The 18,459-nt window shown below is 46.2% G+C and overlaps 1 protein-coding gene across 1 annotated transcript in view; it reads left to right on the forward strand.

The window, feature by feature from the left end:
- Positions 1 to 318: 318 nt before the first annotated feature.
- LOC142488248 (transmembrane channel-like protein 2) overlaps positions 319 to 18,459 on the forward strand; it is a 93,093-nt gene continuing 74,952 nt past the window's right edge. Inside the window, exons 1-2 of the mRNA XM_075588619.1 lie at positions 319 to 343; positions 1,489 to 1,819. Coding sequence (XP_075444734.1) covers positions 319 to 343; positions 1,489 to 1,819 — 356 coding nt within the window. The remainder of the gene's footprint in view (positions 344 to 1,488; positions 1,820 to 18,459) is intronic.

Below are 18,459 nucleotides of genomic sequence, written 5' to 3' on the forward strand. Positions count from 1 at the left end.
ATACAAGAAAATTGGTCTTTCAGAGTTGTTTTTTTTAAAACAGAAAATGCTAAAAGTATTTTTTCTTACTACAGAACTGATTTATTTAAAAAAAAACACACATGCAGGATATTGCCTGAACTGCAGCTTTAATCCCCTTTGGTGCTTGAGGGGTTAATGAGCTACACTTGTTTAAAAAAAATAAAAAATGCTGGGGTTGAAACTGGTCAGGACTGTTTCTTTGGTCTGCAATGAATTTCAAAGGGACTTACTTGGGACGGGGGTCCATCTTGGATAGCCCACTCAAGGTGTCAACTGTTTTAATCAAGTTCTATAGACATGGGCTGGGTAGAGCAACTTCAAAGTATCCTGTAGAAAGGGGTGGGCTCATGCCGGTGCCTTGAGAAAGAATGTATGTAAGTCTGGGAAAAGATTTTGAAAATCGGATGGCTGCAGAGGAATTTTTGCGACCAGATACAGGATATTTCATTGTCTCTTACCAGTGACCTCTCTGAGAAAAATCTATGTCATTTGGTAAAGTATAGATTTTCTTTCATGTTTATCATTTTATTTTAAGAAGCCTTATATTGTAACAGTATGCTTTTTTGTAATACCTTTTCTGTAATCTAAGCACTGTATTTTTATAGATTAAAACATTTAATAAGTAATGCTTTGGGCTCTCAAATGAACTGATTGCATGCTCTGGGGAGGGTAATTACGATTCAGGCACATTTTTGCTACAACTGATTTTGGTATGTTAAAGTGCATAGTTTTCCTACAATAATAAGCAGAGACCTGGGGCCTTGACAAATATTTTAGTCTGATATCTTTTATCATATTTGCATACCCTCTGGTGGTGGCAGTGGATAGACATGATTTGCAATAGAGTAGGGGTTAATATTAACTCACTGGTTCTTGGATGAGGAGAAATTTGGGGTGGCTAGAGTAGCTGTGTGTATTAACCCTCGTTGCATATCTAAGTCACGTGCTCACTTGTGTGCTGTTCATGGTGGTGGTGGTATATTGGGACTGATTGAAGGGAGATATAACTAATTTGAGGGACCTTTGCAAAGGTGAAGAGTGGGGCAGTTTGTGAACTGCATATTAATCCTTGATCCTGTAGAGGAGATATTGTCCATTTGACGGACCTTTGCGGAAGTGAAAAGTGGGAACGCTTGCGAGCATCAGTATTAACCCTTGTCTGTATGCAGGTCGCGCAATAGCAGAGTGTCGTACTTGACACTTTGTAAGACGACTGTTTCCATTTACACAGTATTCAATTCTCTGTTGGTCCTTTATACCCCTGTTTGCAATGAGTACACAGTCAACACTGTTAAAGATTATAGATTGAATAATACAATTATTTGCAGTGTTACATTCAGAGAGCCTAGAAGGAAGGTACATCAAAATACATTAATGTCCTAAAATGTATTTTATTTATTTAACATGGCCATGCTCTGTAATTTGCTCTGTAATTAATGTTGCATATTATGTTGTTATGTGTTGTAGGGGAGGAAGATAACACAGAAAGAAGTACAGGAGACAGAAAGCTACCACGAAGAAGGGAGGCACGATCTACAGGGAGAAATGACAGTGATGATGACATTAGTGAAGACAAATCACCCAGAGGGAACAGAAAGTCTAAAACTAGGTCTAAATTGAAAGACAGAGACGATGACGATGATGAGGAGGAGGAAAATGGAGAAGATAGTAGTAACAAAAAATCTGGTCAGCGAAACAGAGGCCGAAACACAGCCAACAAGAGACAGAAAGAGGAACAGAATAGTGAAAAGACAGGAAAAAGAAAGAAAGAAGATCAAAACAAAAAGAAGAACCTCAGGTACTGTTTATTTAGCTGCGGGTCTAAGTAGAAGCTGCAGCCTTTGCTGACACTGGTGTTAAACAAGTGTTAGTGGGGATGCCACAAAATGGTATGTACAGTAACTGAAAGATTGCAAGACTCAGTTGAGATGTAAAGAAGTAAAGGCTATACAGTATTTGCCCAATTTGTACTCACCCTCATTGAGTTACGTTGATATTATCACTTGGATTGGTGGCCCATTTTTCAATTTATTTTTCAGTGTATTTTTCAGTGTGTTATGGTAATTTTTCAGCAGGTGGGCATGAGGAGGCAGGATTTTTGGTTTTTACAGGTTTTTACAGGATTTTGTATACAGGTTAGAAAACGTCCCCCCCCCCCCAGTTTTTACCTTCCTACATATATTAATAAAATAAAATATATAATAAAAATATAATAATGAGAAGGGCGTGATCATAGTAAAGAGATCATGTTGCGATCATGTTGGGGGTTACAGATGTAGCAAGACTGTTTTCGGTAAGCGTGGACCAACATGCTAAAATCCATGGCCCGTCCGCCACACCGAAAGCAATACATTTTGCGGCCTGAGAGGATTACTGCTGCGGGGGTTCCTGCTTTTGAATGGGACCCCCGCAGTGTTAATCGTCACTTGACTGGCCATCAGGAGAGAAAGCAAACCGATACTAACCTTGTAGATGAGGTGCGCAGCTGTCTCAGTCTCTGTCCCCATCTCCGTGTGCAGTCAGCAGCAGCTCTGAAGGGAAGAAGCAGTCTCCGGTCATCTACATCATCAGGGGGGCTGGACAGGACATTTAACACTGTCCAGTCCCCTTGATGACCGAATATGGTCCTATAGTATAGCATGTATCATGCTCAAAAAAAGACATTGGCAATTAACATGGCTTGGTTTAGCAATATATTTCATGTTCGTTTCGACTGTTTTAGCCCCTCGTGGCAGCTTGGGCAGTATAAATATGAGTAGTTACATATTGCGCACATTTTAATGGGATGTTGCAAATTCTGCTTCAGGATTTGTTGCTTTGATTTTCTATTTGGTTATGTCACAAAATATCACCACATCGTAGGTGAACAACTCTTCTGACTAATGATCTGCATGAAATACATCTGGAGCAAGCCCAAGGTTGCCTCTAAATGCACTTTTTGGAAACTTCATCACACATACCTTCCATTGTGTACAGTAGTGTACAGTAGTGTACACTTTGGGCATCTCAATGCCATTCACAGTTTATGTCTCTTTCTGGGTATCTTAAAAAATGAAGGAGTACATACTGTAGGTGTCACTAAACATGCTCTATTCTGTACTGTGGAAGGTTTTGTGTCAATTGTGTAAATACTAAGGCCCACATTCTGTAAGGTGTGATAAGTGTAGATGACGTGCTATCCCAGGAAAAGCCCCGTTAAAGTCAATGGGGCTTTACATGTGATAGCACATCATCTGCGCTTATTCCATCTTACAGAATAAGGGCCTAAGCGCCCCATTGGTCCATATTAAATATGCTGTGAAACGATCCTCCCTGTGCCGGAGAAGATTGCAGTTCCATTCAACTGAATAAGACCACAAACCTTCACTGAACGGGAAACATGGCTTCACAGCATATTGAATATGGAACAATGTGTCTATTTTGTTAGGAATAGAAATAGGTAAAATATCAGATTAAAGTGTGATGGTAGGGGAAGGTGTGGTCCGAATAGATTTTCTCCAATGTTTAATACTTCACAGTACCACTACATTTCTTAAGTCACTTCAACCACTGGAAGGCACAAGTAGATAAAATGATTTGCCCAAGATCTTACAGAGTTTTGCACCGCAGTGTATTCTCACTTATTTCCTATTCTTAGGCTGTTGCGGACAATCTTCCCTCCCCCCTGCCCCTTATATACAGAGTTTACGTGGCCCAAGCAGAACTGATTTTCAATTGGAATTAAAAAAGCACCTCAGTGACATACTGTATATTCAAAAGAGAACCCATCAGATGGCCCAAATGTCATGTAGATTCCTTATGCTTTTCAGAAAAGGATTCAACATTTCCAACATTATGTTTGTCCTGATGTTGCTCTGGGACATTGCAGAATACTGTACCTTCTAACTAAATCCAGCTCGGCAGAGTGATAATGATCCAGTCATAATTGATACTGTAATCCCATTTCCTGGTCTGTTAGTAACCTTGTAAGCAGATCTACAGATGTCTGTCATTTTTGCGCTAATAATGCATGTTACCAAAATTGGCTTGACTTGACATTATTTTTCTTCCTTTTAACTGGTATCCTCAAAGCTAATGAAAAGCAAAAAGAACATCCTTTGTAAAACTACAGTATCAGCGCTATTAGTGGGGATTTTCATGTCTCGGAGACGCGTTCTCCAATACACTGCACATGCGCATTGCTCAAACTTTATCGCTTGTTATTAATGCATGCGATAAAGACGCATTGCTCATGTGCTCACGTTACCAAAAGCTCATGCACATCTTGTTATAATATTGAAAATTTACATTTTAACACATTAACTTTTTCCATTAATTTTAGTGTTCTTCATTCATTTATAATAAAAATGGAATATGAATTTAAATGATTGCGTTATATACAGTATGTATATACATTATTGTACAGCCACACATAGTACAGTCCTTATTACATAATATACCATATCAGTTCACACAAACATATCACATTAATAACTAAAAACCATAATATAATTTATGATGTGTTTCAGACATTTATATGATCCATAATACTGTATATCTATTTTTGATGACACATAGCTTTTTGTAATTAAAGGGTTAAGTTCTATATGCAGTATATTGCTTTGAGGCTGTTCCCAGCAAGAAATGTATCAATGCAATATTTGTCAGGTGAATGTGAAGACATCATAACATAAATCACCTTTGGAGACAGTGTTAACCCCTTCCTCACAATGTTACCTCCTCACAATTTTACCCCCTCGGCCACACTTTTACCTTTGGGGTGCAGTGGCACAGATTCCTCTGGGGCTCAGCCTCTTCTTACGCGTCTTCCACAAGGCCACAGCACCTGTCCAGTCGGCTGCGGAGGGGAGCTGCGGCCTCACGGAGGTTGGGCTCAACATCCGACGAGGGAAGAGGCTGATCTCCGGAGGATCACACAGGCCATCTAAAATGCCACTGGGCCATGGGTTGGCCACCTTTGATTTAGATGCAAAAACATAAATATCATCATTAACTACATTCTTTGAGTACTGAGGAAAAGGTGATTAAATGTTCTTTTTGACATGAAAATTCTGTATTTTTATAAAAAAAGGAAGGCATCTGAAGATTACTGTAGGTGTCTTTAATGAGTTTTTTAATAGAAATTGCAAGAAATTTCAAGTCAGGAAGTACATTTAAGGGCCTATTCAATAAACTTCGATAAGTTCATTGCAACATCGATCGGTTTGGCGTGTTCCTTTCGAACGGTATGAAATTAGTGCAAAGAATATCGGGGGGGTTTCACAAGTTCACGAGTTGCTTCACAAGCAAACATAACTTATTATTCTATTTCGCAACTGCAATACGCAAGAACTGCACATAGAGAAGCTGTCTCTCCTGCACAGCTCTTACAGGCGATCGCACTGTTTTTATTAAAATTTTAATAACATAGGATTGAAGCAGGGGGTCTCCGGAGCTGAACCGCTTTACTTTCAGGTCCGGGACCCCTGCTTTCCGTGGTACAGGCCTCCTCCGTAGGTGGTCCCGGTATCTCCTGCCATTTTAAATGTCCCGCATCACATCCACATCCCACGTGACCGGGATGTTTAAATGTGCAGGTGGTCCCCGGACCTGAAATCTTATGTTATTAAAATGAATATTAAAACACACCTTCATTACCGTAGTATCTAATAGCTAAGGTAATGAGGCGGTTAAATAGCTTTACCCAGTTTGTTGGTGGTAGAGGGGATGGGTGAAGCTTATAGTTGCCCTGGGTGGGTGGTTAGGCCTCCTCAGAGGGTTGCAGGAGGAGTTAACCCCTTCATTAATAAAGGGTTAATCCCTCCTGTGAGGCCTAACCACCCACCCCGGGGCAACTACCCCAAACACCCACCCTCTCCACCACCAACACCACCACACAGGAAAGGGAAAAAGTGCTATCAGCCAAATATGGCAAATAGCGCTTTTGCCCATTCAAATATACAATACAGTGGGATAAAATACAATACAATACAAATTACAATACTATAAAAAAATACACTAGCCATTTTATCCATTGCTTGTCACTGTGGTTACCTATGCCATCAATGGGCAATCTTCTACTCACCCCCTCTACCCTAAGCACCCCCCTCCCTCCTCCAACACACACAGAAAATGGGCAAAAGCCCTTTAATCCAGACCTGGATAGTAGCACATTTGCCCATTAATTAACCATTAGCCAGCAACCCTATAGAAAATAAAAGTTGTGCTCACCCCTGCCAGGATGAAGGCTATTCTCGTGTTCGTCCTCATCCTCTTCCATGGCACCAAATAAAAGAATTTATTTTATTTTTATTTATAAAATGTTTTACCAGGAAGTAATACAGTGAAAGTTACCTCTCGTTTTGAAGTATGTCCTGGGCATAGAGTTAATATGACAAATAATACATGGTTACAAATACATAGTTACATAAGTGAACAGGGTATACATTATATATAAGGCATTGCATCCACAGAATAGCTACTAACAAGTAACAATCAATGGCTAAAATGTCTAGTGTATTTTTTTTATATAGTATTGTAGTTTGTACTGTAATTTTTTTTATTGCACTGCATTGTATATTTGAATGGACAAAAGAGCTATTAGCCATTCCTGTGTGGTTGTGTTGGTGTAAGAGGGGGTGGGGTAGTTGCCCCGGTGTCAGTGGTTAGGTCTCGCAGAGGCGGTAACCCCTTCATTACCTTAGCGGTGGTAAACCGCAACCTTCCTGGGAGGTCCAACCACCCACCCTGGGGCAACAACAAGCTTCACCCACCCCTCTACCATCAACAAACCAGTTTCTGCTACTAAGGTAATGAAGCTGGGCTACATTTTTCTTTTTATTATCTAGGATTGAAGCAGGGGATCTCCGGAGCTGTTATTAATGTGGTTCACTTACGGAAACCCCCAGATTCAAGCCTATTTAGTAAAAATAAAATGAACTCCATCAGATGCCACCTTTTAGATAGCAAGAAAGAAATTTGCATGGATAACCCACTACTGCACCGACACACTTTATTCGAGCAAATACCCGGTATGTACCTGGCAGATACCTGGAATGCGCCGCTCCTCACCTCTGACAAGCCCCGTTGCATTTGCCTTCCCAGCCTGGGTTCATGCCTGGCTGATGGGCGGCTGATCTGTTAAATGAGGATGATTAGGATTTAATAGGCTGCAATGCTTCGGGTGTCTACCAGATGGCATAAATTCATGAATTGTAATGCAGTGTATATATATATACTGTGCAGTATTGCAGCCAGCGGGAATAAAATGCTTCAATCCCTGCCTGAAAAATAACTCAATGTACTCGGGCAGAAAACAGTCACAAACCTCAATACACCCGGGTATACCCGAATTCGTGGGACTAGCCAAGCTCGAATAAAGTGTGTCGCCAGTGTATTTGCATCTCGGAGCTTTGTGAATATCAGTTTCTGGCAAAAAATGCGAGTTCAGGCATTTTGTGAACAACCGCACGGCTTGAAATAGCAAGAGGGCTAATGCTCAGAAAAAAAGCCATTTTGAAGTGATGTTGCCATGTTATCAAAGCTTTGTGAGTAGCTACATGTCAGGGTTCTGCTCGCCACAAACCAGGGTCGGACCGCGAGGCTGAGGTGGGGTTGTAAAAGCACCGACCTGAGACCGCGCAGGCTGATCCGGATTGCGCAGTTCGTTGTCATATATCGCAGGATCAGGATAGGAGAAGACAGCGTCGTCGTTGTACAAGCCAGGGTCAGGACAGGAGACATCAGGATAAACATTGTTCAAGCAATAGTTCGGCAACATGTAGTCAGGGGAGCCCCGCTTCAGCTTAGGAGCGCGGGGTTGGCCTCTGCGCGTGCGACGACCATGGCCCATGGTGCTGGTCACAGGAGATGGTAAGCGGACCAGCGTAGCACACCGCCTAGCTGCACGGGTAAACCAGTGCACAGCGCAAGAGTCCTGAGCGGACTGGGGAATCCTCTGTTTCAGCGCAGGAACCAGGACACGGCCTCTCTAGATTAGGGAAAGAGTAGGCCCCAGGAACCAGGAAGCTGGAGATACACAGGGAAACCTCCGCTTCAGAGCAGGAATCCAGGAGACTGAAGAAAGCAGGGACGAAACATCCGCTTCAGTGCAGGAATCCAGGAGGCTGAAGGAAGCAGGGACGAAACATCCGCTTCAGTGCAGGGATCCAGGAGACTGAAGAACGCAGGGACGAAACATCCGCTTCAGTGCAGGAATCCTGGAGGCTGAAGGACGCAGGGATGAAACCTCTGCTTCAGCACAGGAGAACAGGAAGCTGAAGGACGCAGGACGGAACCTCCGTATCAGCATAGGAGAACAAGCGGCTTGAAGGGAACTGAAGGACGCAGGGCGGAACCTGGTATCAGCATAGGAGAACAAGCGTCTTGAAGGAAGCTGAAGGACGCAGGGCGGAACCTGGTATCAGCATAGGAGAACAAGCGAGAGCTTGTGGCAGAACAGGTAGTGACATCCAGTTAGGACTATGCTCGGCAGGGAGCATTATGGGAAGACAGTACTTAAAGGCCAGCGGGCCAATCCCCGGCGGGGGTGTGAAGGTACTGCTCCTAATGAGTGAATGCAAGTATAGGTTGCAGTGAAAGGCTGCACAGCTGCAGTAGATACCAGAGGTAGTGTGTATTGCTTTGGTGAGTGAATCCAGGCTGCAGCAAACCTCAGGAGAGCTGTTCCAGAACTGCACCGGTCTGCAAGGTAAGGCAACCAGTAAACCATGGAGCGGATTCCTTACAGTACCCCCCCTTCACGCGAGACCTCCGGGCGAACATGAGCACTCATAGAGTTGGAGGACCGGGAATTGTTGCTGAACCGTCTAGGATTGGGGTTAGAGTCATACTCCAGAGACTCATGATTAGTCCTTAGTGTACCCCCACCCCCCGGTGAGAACTGTGGCCAGACAGGACCATCCATGGGCCTTGGGGACATTGAGTTGTTCCTAAAATTCTTTAGGTAGAAAGGGCATCCGTAAACGAGCAGTTCTTTGGTGAGTACAGTTCTAGGATATGAGATTGATGGAAGAAACATCCTTGGTACATGGCTCGCCTCGCAAAATGTCTGGGAAATCCAGGGCTGTGAAGAACCAGAGAGTTCCAGAGCAGAAACGGTAGAAGAACCCCCACTGAAAGCCCAGTCTTTAATAAAGGAACCTGAATCTAGGATCAGCGGCCCTGATAGTTGATCGAATACACCAGGAGGAACTTTGTAACAGAAAAAGTCTTGGCTGACCACTGCATGTTGGAATTTGCGAGGAATTTTTCCTCTAGAAGGCTCCCAGGTAATGGTTAGTAAGGGTATAGGCTGGTTGGAAGCATCTCCCGGTATTGGTATGGAAGGTGACAAGGCAAGCAGTAAACCAGGCATAGGGACCGAAATCTTGGGATACGTACAGAGTATTTCCAACTGAGAGGAAATAACAGGGGCAACCGAAAATTCCGAGGGACAAAACCATGGTTTAGCAGGAGCAGAGAAGCAAACAACAGTAGAGCTCTCCAATACTGGGAAATCTTCATTGGGAGATAATATTGTCAGTGAATCAGTAATAGTCCTTGGGATCTTCAAATCAGTAGCTTGAGAAAAAGGCAGAGCCAGGGTAGTGGTGGGAGGGAAGCTAACATCAGAAGCTGAAGTCTGTACCTCAGTGACAGGGCCCTGAGAATCAACAAGCAGCAAGTATGAACTATGAAAACTCTTAATGACAGGCACCTTAGGAGTACAAGGAGTCTTTTCCGAAACTGCAATGGCCCTAACCACAGGAGTACCTAACCTGACAAAAACATGAATTGGTGTGTTTTCTAGTGCAAAATCTCTGATCACAGGACTCCTAACCGATAGTGAGGGTGTCTGGGTTTGATTAGAGAAAAAATCAGATGTATTGATAAGTGACTTAGAAACAATTACTGAGGTTCTAGATTTGCTGGACATGTGAGAAAAAATACCCTTTAAGACAGGAGTTTTAATTTCTTCCCAGAGTAACCCCATGTTTGCTGGGGCATATTTAGACACAGTACTGAGGGACTGGGTGTAAGGAATCCGCTCCGCAGTTTACTGGTTGCCTTACCTTGCAGTCGTGTGCAGTCCTGGAGCACCTCTCCTGATGTTTGCTGCAGCCTGGATTCACTCACCAAAGCTATACACACTCCCTCTGGTATCTACTGCAGCTGTGCAGCCTATCACTGCAACCTAGACTTGCATTCATTCATTGGAGCAGTACCTTCACACCCCCCTCCGGGGATTGGCCCGCTGGCCTTTAAGTATTGTCTTCCCATAATGCTCCTTGCCGAGCATAGTCCTAACTGGATGTCGACTGTTTTGCCACAAGCCCTCGCTTGTTCTCCTATGCTGATACCAGGTTCCGCCCTGCGTCCTTCAGCTTCCTTCAAGCCGCTTGTTCTCCGATGCTGATACCAGGTTCCGCCCTGCGTCCTTCAGCTCCTTTCAAGCCGCTTGTTCTCCTATGCTGATACGGAGGTTCCGCCCTGCGTCCTTCAGCTTCCTTCAAGCTCCCGCTTGTTCTCCTGCGCTGAAGCAAAGGTATCCCCTATGTCTTCAGCTTCCTGCTTTCCTGCACTGAGGCAAAGGTATCCCCCGCGCCCTTCAGTCTCCTGATTCCTGCACTGTAGCGGAGGTTTCCCTGTGGATCTTCAGCTTCCTGGTTCCTGGGGCCTACTCTTTCCCTAATCTAGAGAGGCCGTGTCCTGGTTCCTGCGCTGTTACAGAGGATTCCCCAGCCGCTCAGGACTCTTGCGCTGTAGCACTGGTTCACCCGTGCAGCAAGCGGTGTGCTACGCTGGTCTACTTACCATCTCCTGTGACCAGCACCATGGGCCATGGCCGTCGCTCGCGCAGAGCCCAACCCCGCGCTCCTAAGCTGAAGCGGGGCTCTCCTGACTACATGTTGCCAAACTCTTGCTTGAACAATGTTTATCCTGATATCTCCAGCCCTGACCCTGGCTTGTACAATGACGACGCTGTCTTCTCCTATCCTGATCCTGCGATGTACGACAACGAACTGCGCAATCCGGATCAGTCTGCGCGGTCTCAGGTCGGTGCTTTTACAACCCCACCTCAGCCTCGCGGTCCGGTCCTGGTTTGTGGCGAGCAGAACCCTGACAGTATGCTCGGCCGCACAAACTCGGACCGCCCTGTGGTGAGGGTTGGTAAGTTTCTGTCTGAAAGCCTGTCCCAGCCTGTAAACCAGTCCCAGTGTGAATACCAATTTCTATGTGAGATAATACCCCTGATTGAAGATCTGATTGTGTTTGTAGGTTTAACCCCTTTGCAAAACAAATGCCGTAATGATCTCATGATGAAGGTTTACCGCCTCCGGGACTTAAAACAATCGCTGGCCGCTTGTATTTGCTTTCCTGGTTACCCTTTAACTTGGGAAAATGTGTACCCTTTAGAATTGGACGACGCCCAAAAGGAACTCTCTTCCCTGGCCTTGTCTTTAGACATTTATATAGCAAAAGAGGACCCTCTCCTCATGTTGGCTGATGCCCAAAAAACACTCTATATCCTTTCCATGACATTGGACATTTGCATAAAGGAACAGGATCCTCCCCTCGCCAGCTTCGCTGCCGCTTGGCTGTATCCCTGGTCTACCACGGATCCTTGCCCTGAGTGTATGCCCGGGTTCCCTGACACCAATGATATGTTTTCGTTAACCCCTGCCGATCAGTCCTGTGAGGTCCCCCTGGAGAATACATATGTTGCTCTACCCAGCCCTAATGTTCTTGTATCAGAGAATAAGTTCATTAGTTCTCCTATTTCTAGCTCAGAAGTCCTTTCTCTAGGTCTTGAGGGTTTTCCAGCTTTAACCCCTGCCGAGCAGTCCTGTGAGGTTCCCCTGGAGAATACATATGTTTCACTAGCCAACACTAAGGTTCTACTATCAGAGAATAAGTCCCTTTGTTCCCCTATTTCTAAATCCGAATCTTTCACTCCAGCTCTTGAGGGTTTTCCAGCTTTAAACTCTGCTAGGCAGTCCTGTGCGCTTTCCCCGTCAGAGAAAGAATCCCTAAGTTCTGTTCCCAGGGTCATTTCTGTATTAACCCCTGAGGGGCAGCTCTCTGAGTTTCCTTTGGTAAATCCCTGTTCTCTGTCAGCCATGGTCACGCCCCTAGCTTCAGAGGAGAGATTCCTGGTCTGTCCTAATACAGAGAGATTACCTATGTTTTACTCTCAGGCATTGTCTGCATTAACCCCTGTAAATTCTTGCTGCCTCCAAGTTAATGCCTTCGTTTTAGCCTCAGAGAATGAGTCCACAAGTCAGACAGCAGAGGTTGCATTGAGGGATTCCCATAACCGTACGGAGTCCCTAGAGATTCTTTGCTATAAATCCCCTGCTTCAGCTCAAGTTTCCGCAGTTTCGTCTCCGGAGACTTCGGCTAAAGTTCTGGTTCCTGATAAATGTATTCAGGAGTCAGGTTTTTCCCTAAGCTTGCTCGCAGAGTTCCTTCTCCCGGGTGTTTCGCTGAACCAGCCTGTCGCCCACATAGCGGTGATCCCTGCTTCAGCGCATAGTTCCCACATTATGGAGTCTGCAGTAATTTCTGGTTTCCCAGACATTCCTTACCAAATACCTACTTCAGAGACCAGTACAGTTATGATTCACCCCCGTGTACTGTCTGAGTTCTCCTCCTCTTTAAGCTTAGGGTTAAAAGCATACAGTAGTCTGTATGTCCCTCCTGGGGTTCATATTATGTTCCCAGGAATGTTTGCTGACGCACGGTTTTCTCCCCAAAGTGACGCTTTTTCATATAGATTAGTAAAAAGCTTGCACACTGTATCCCTTTTCGCTGAATTGTGTCTTACTAGTTTTGAGACTCTAAGAGGTAATGATTCTCCTTCTGATTCTGAAGCTCTTCCTACAAGGAGTATCCTGATTGGGGGTCCCCCTGATTTCTCTGTCCAGGCTAATTCTCCAGGGATCAGCATATCTGTGGTCACTTCCTTAGTACTGTCTGAGGTCACCATGCATATATTACAAGTCCTGGGGTTTAAATCTGAGCTATTTAGCTGTCCTGCCTTTGCTGAAACCCAGTCCCTCAGTACTGTGTCTAAATATGCCCCAGCAAACATGGGGTTACTCTGGGAAGAAATGAAAACTCCTGTCTTAAAGGGTATTTTTTCTCACATGTCCAGCAAATCTAGAACCTCAGTAATTGTTTCTAAGTCACTTATCAATACATCTGATTTTTTCTCTAATCAAACCCAGACACCCTCACTATCGGTTAGGAGTCCTGTGATCAGAGATTTTGCACTAGAAAACACACCAATTCATGTTTTTGTCAGGTTAGGTACCCCTGTGGTTAGGGCCATTGCAGTTTCGGAAAAGACTCCTTGTACTCCTAAGGTGCCTGTCATTAAGAGTTTTCATAGTTCATACTTGCTGCTTGTTGATTCTCAGGGCCCTGTCACTGAGGTACAGACTTCAGCTTCTGATGTTAGCTTCCCTCCCACCACTACCCTGGCTCTGCCTTTTTCTCAAGCTACTGATTTAAAGATCCCAAGGACTATTCCTGATTCACTGACAATATTATCTCCCAATGAAGATTTCCCAGTATTGGAGAGCTCTACTGTTGTTTGCTTCTCTGCTCCTGCTAAACCATGGTTTTGTCCCTCGGAATTTTCGGTTGCCCCTGTTATTTCCTCTCAGTTGGAAATACTCTGTACGTATCCCAAGATTTCGGTCCCTATGCCTGGTTTACTGCTTGCCTTGTCACCTTCCATACCAATACCGGGAGATGCTTCCAACAAACCTATACCCTTACTAACCATTACCTGGGAGCCTTCTAGAGGAAAAATTCCTCGCAAATTCCAACATGCAGTGGTCAGCCAAGACTTTTTCTGTTACAAAGTTCCTCCTGGTGTATTCGATCAACTATCAGGGCCGCTGATCCTAGAGTCCGGTTCATTTATTAAACACTGGGCTTCCTGTAGGGGTTCTCCTACCGTTTCTGCTCTGGAACCCTCTGGTTCTTCACAGCCCTGGATTTCCAAGTCATTTTGCGAGGCGAGCCATGTACCAAAGATGTTTCTTCCATCAATCTCATATCCTAGAACTGTACTCACCAAAGAACTGCTCGTTTACGGATGCCCTTTCCACCTAAAGAATTTTAGGAACAACTCAATGTCCCCAAGACCCATGGATGGTCCTGTCTGGCCGCAGTTCTCACCGGGGGGTGGGGGTACACTAAGGACTAACCACGAGTCTCTGGACCACGACTCTAACCCCAATCCTAGACGGTTCAGCAACAATTCCCGGTCCCCCAACTCTAGGTGTGCTCATGTTCGCCCGGAGGTCTCGCGTGAAGGGGGGGGTACTGTAAGGAATCCGCTCCGCAGTTTACTGGTTGCCTTACCTTGCAGTCGTGTGCAGTCCTGGAGCACCTCTCCTGATGTTTGCTGCAGCCTGGATTCACTCACCAAAGCTATACACACTCCCTCTGGTATCTACTGCAGCTGTGCAGCCTATCACTGCAACCTAGACTTGCATTCATTCATTGGAGCAGTACCTTCACACCCCCCTCCGGGGATTGGCCCGCTGGCCTTTAAGTATTGTCTTCCCATAATGCTCCTTGCCGAGCATAGTCCTAACTGGATGTCGACTGTTTTGCCACAAGCCCTCGCTTGTTCTCCTATGCTGATACCAGGTTCCGCCCTGCGTCCTTCAGCTTCCTTCAAGCCGCTTGTTCTCCGATGCTGATACCAGGTTCCGCCCTGCGTCCTTCAGCTCCTTTCAAGCCGCTTGTTCTCCTATGCTGATACGGAGGTTCCGCCCTGCGTCCTTCAGCTTCCTTCAAGCTCCCGCTTGTTCTCCTGCGCTGAAGCAAAGGTATCCCCTATGTCTTCAGCTTCCTGCTTTCCTGCACTGAGGCAAAGGTATCCCCCGCGCCCTTCAGTCTCCTGATTCCTGCACTGTAGCGGAGGTTTCCCTGTGGATCTTCAGCTTCCTGGTTCCTGGGGCCTACTCTTTCCCTAATCTAGAGAGGCCGTGTCCTGGTTCCTGCGCTGTTACAGAGGATTCCCCAGCCGCTCAGGACTCTTGCGCTGTAGCACTGGTTCACCCGTGCAGCAAGCGGTGTGCTACGCTGGTCTACTTACCATCTCCTGTGACCAGCACCATGGGCCATGGCCGTCGCTCGTGCAGAGCCCAACCCCGCGCTCCTAAGCTGAAGCGGGGCTCTCCTGACTACATGTTGCCAAACTCTTGCTTGAACAATGTTTATCCTGATATCTCCAGCCCTGACCCTGGCTTGTACAATGACGACGCTGTCTTCTCCTATCCTGATCCTGCGATGTACGACAACGAACTGCGCAATCCGGATCAGTCTGCGCGGTCTCAGGTCGGTGCTTTTACAACCCCACCTCAGCCTCGCGGTCCGGTCCTGGTTTGTGGCGAGCAGAACCCTGACACTGGGTTTCAGCAAAGGCAGGACAGCTAAATTGCTCAGATTGAAACCCCAGGACTTGTAATATATGCATGGTGACCTCAGACAGTACTAAGGGAGTGACCACAGATATGCTGATCCCTGGAGAATTAGCCTGGACAGAGAAATCAGGGGGACCCCCAATCAGGATACTCCTTGTAGGAAGAGCTTCAGAATCAGAAGGAGAATCATTACCTCTCAGAGTCTCAAAACTAGTAAGACACAATTCAGCGAAAAGGGATACAGTGTGCAAGCTTTTTACTAATCTATATGAAAAGGCGTCACTTTGGGGAGAAAACCGTGCGTCAGCAAACATTCCTGGGAACATAATATGAACCCCAGGAGGGACATACAGACTACTGTATGCTTTTAACCCTAAGCTTAAAGAGGAGGAGAACTCAGACAGTACACGGGGGTGAATCATAACTGTACTGGTCTCTGAAGTAGGTATTTGGTAAGGAATGTCTGGGAAACCAGAAATTACTGCAGACTCCATAATGTGGGAACTATGCGCTGAAGCAGGGATCACTGCTATGTGGGCGACAGGCTGGTTCAGCGAAACACCCGGGAGAAGGAACTCTGCGACCAAGCTTAGGGAAAAACCTGACTCCTGAATACATTTATCGGGAACCAGAACTTCAGCCGAAGTCTCCGGAGACGAAACTGCGGAAACTTGAGCTGAAGCAGGGGATTTATAGCAAAGAATATCTAAGGACTCCGTACGGTTATGGGAATCCCTCAATGCAACCTCTGCTGTCTGACTTGTGGACTCATTCTCTGAGGCTAAAACGAAGGCATTAACTTGGAGGCAGCAAGAATTTACAGGGGTTAATGCAGACAATGCCTGAGAGTAAAACATAGGTAATCTTCTCTCTGTATTAGGAGAGACCAGGAATCTCTCCTCTGGAGCTAGGGGCGTGACCATGGCTGACAGAGAACAGGGATTTACCAAAGGAAACTCAGAGAGCTGCCCCACAGGGGTTAATAAAGAAATGACCCTGTGAACAGAATTTAGGGATTCTTTCTCTGACGGGGAAAGCGCACAGGACTGCCTAGCAGAGGTTAAAGCTGGAAACCCCTCAAGACCTGGAGTGACAGATTTGGAGTTAGAAATAGGGGAACTAAGGGACTTATTCTCTGATAGTAGAACCTTAGTGTTGGCTAGTGAAACATATGTATTCTCCAGGGGAACCTCACAGGACTGATCGGCAGGGGTTAACGTAAACATATCATTGATGTCAGGGAACCCGGCCATAGAATCAGGGCAAGGATCCGTGGTAGACCAGGGATACAGCCAAGCGGCAGCGAAGCTGGCGAGGGGAGGATCCTGTTCCTTTATGCAAATGTCCAATGTCATGGAAAGGATATGGAGTGTTTTTTGGGCATCAGCCAACATGAGGAGAGGGTCCTCTAGTGCTATATAAATGTCTAAAGACAAGGCCAGGGAAGAGAGTTCCTTTTGGGCGTCGTCCAATTCTAAAGGGTACACATTTTCCCAAGTTAAAGGGTAACCAGGAAAGCAAATACAAGCGGCCAGCGATTGTTTTAAGTCCCGGAGGCGGTAAACCTTCATCATGAGATCATTACGGCATTTGTTTTGCAAAGGGGTTAAACCTACAAACACAATCAGATCTTCAATCAGGGGTATTATCTCACATAGAAACTGGTATTCACACTGGGACTGGTTTACAGGCTGGGACAGGCTTTCAGACAGAAACTTACCAACCCTCACCACAGGGCGGTCCGAGTTTGTGTGGCCGAGCATACTGTCAGGGTTCTGCTCGCCACAAACCAGGGTCGGACCGCGAGGCTGAGGTGGGGTTGTAAAAGCACCGACCTGAGACCGCGCAGGCTGATCCGGATTGCGCAGTTCGTTGTCATATATCGCAGGATCAGGATAGGAGAAGACAGCGTCGTCGTTGTACAAGCCAGGGTCAGGACAGGAGACATCAGGATAAACATTGTTCAAGCAATAGTTCGGCAACATGTAGTCAGGGGAGCCCCGCTTCAGCTTAGGAGCGCGGGGTTGGCCTCTGCGCGTGCGACGACCATGGCCCATGGAGCTGGTCACAGGAGATGGTAAGCAGACCAGCGTAGCACACCGCCTAGCTGCACGGGTAAACCAGTGCACAGCGCAAGAGTCCTGAGCGGACTGGGGAATCCTCTGTTTCAGCGCAGGAACCAGGACACGGCCTCTCTAGATTAGGGAAAGAGTAGGCCCCAGGAACCAGGAAGCTGGAGATACACAGGGAAACCTCCGCTTCAGAGCAGGAATCCAGGAGACTGAAGAAAGCAGGGACGAAACATCTGCTTCAGTGCAGGAATACAGGAGGCTGAAGGAAGCAGGGACGAAACATCCGCTTCAGTGCAGGGATCCAGGAGACTGAAGAACGCAGGGACGAAACATCCGCTTCAGTGCAGGAATCCTGGAGGCTGAAGGACGCAGGGATGAAACCTCTGCTTCAGCACAGGAGAACAGGAAGCTGAAGGACGCAGGACGGAACCTCCGTATCAGCATAGGAGAACAAGCGGCTTGAAGGGAACTGAAGGACGCAGGGCGGAACCTGGTATCAGCATAGGAGAACAAGCGGCTTGAAGGAAGCTGAAGGACGCAGGGCGGAACCTGGTATCAGCATAGGAGAACAAGCAAGGGCTTGTGGCAGAACAGGTAGTGACATCCAGTTAGGACTATGCTCGGCAAGGAGCATTATGGGAAGACAGTACTTAAAGGCCAGCGGGCCAATCCCCGGAGGGGGGTGTGAAGGTACTGCTCCTAATGAGTGAATGCAAGTATAGGTTGCAGTGAAAGGCTGCACAGCTGCAGTAGATACCAGAGGGAGTGTGTATTGCTTTGGTGAGTGAATCCAGGCTGCAGCAAACCTCAGGAGAGCTGTTCCAGAACTGCACCGGTCTGCAAGGTAAGGCAACCAGTAAACCGTGGAGCGGATTCCTTACACTACACATGTAAAATCACTTGAAAAGTGCACTTCACAAGCGTTAAGTCACTTATCG

This window comes from Ascaphus truei, chromosome 2, assembly GCF_040206685.1.
Source record: "Ascaphus truei isolate aAscTru1 chromosome 2, aAscTru1.hap1, whole genome shotgun sequence".
NCBI classification, from domain to species: Eukaryota; Metazoa; Chordata; class Amphibia; order Anura; family Ascaphidae; genus Ascaphus; species Ascaphus truei.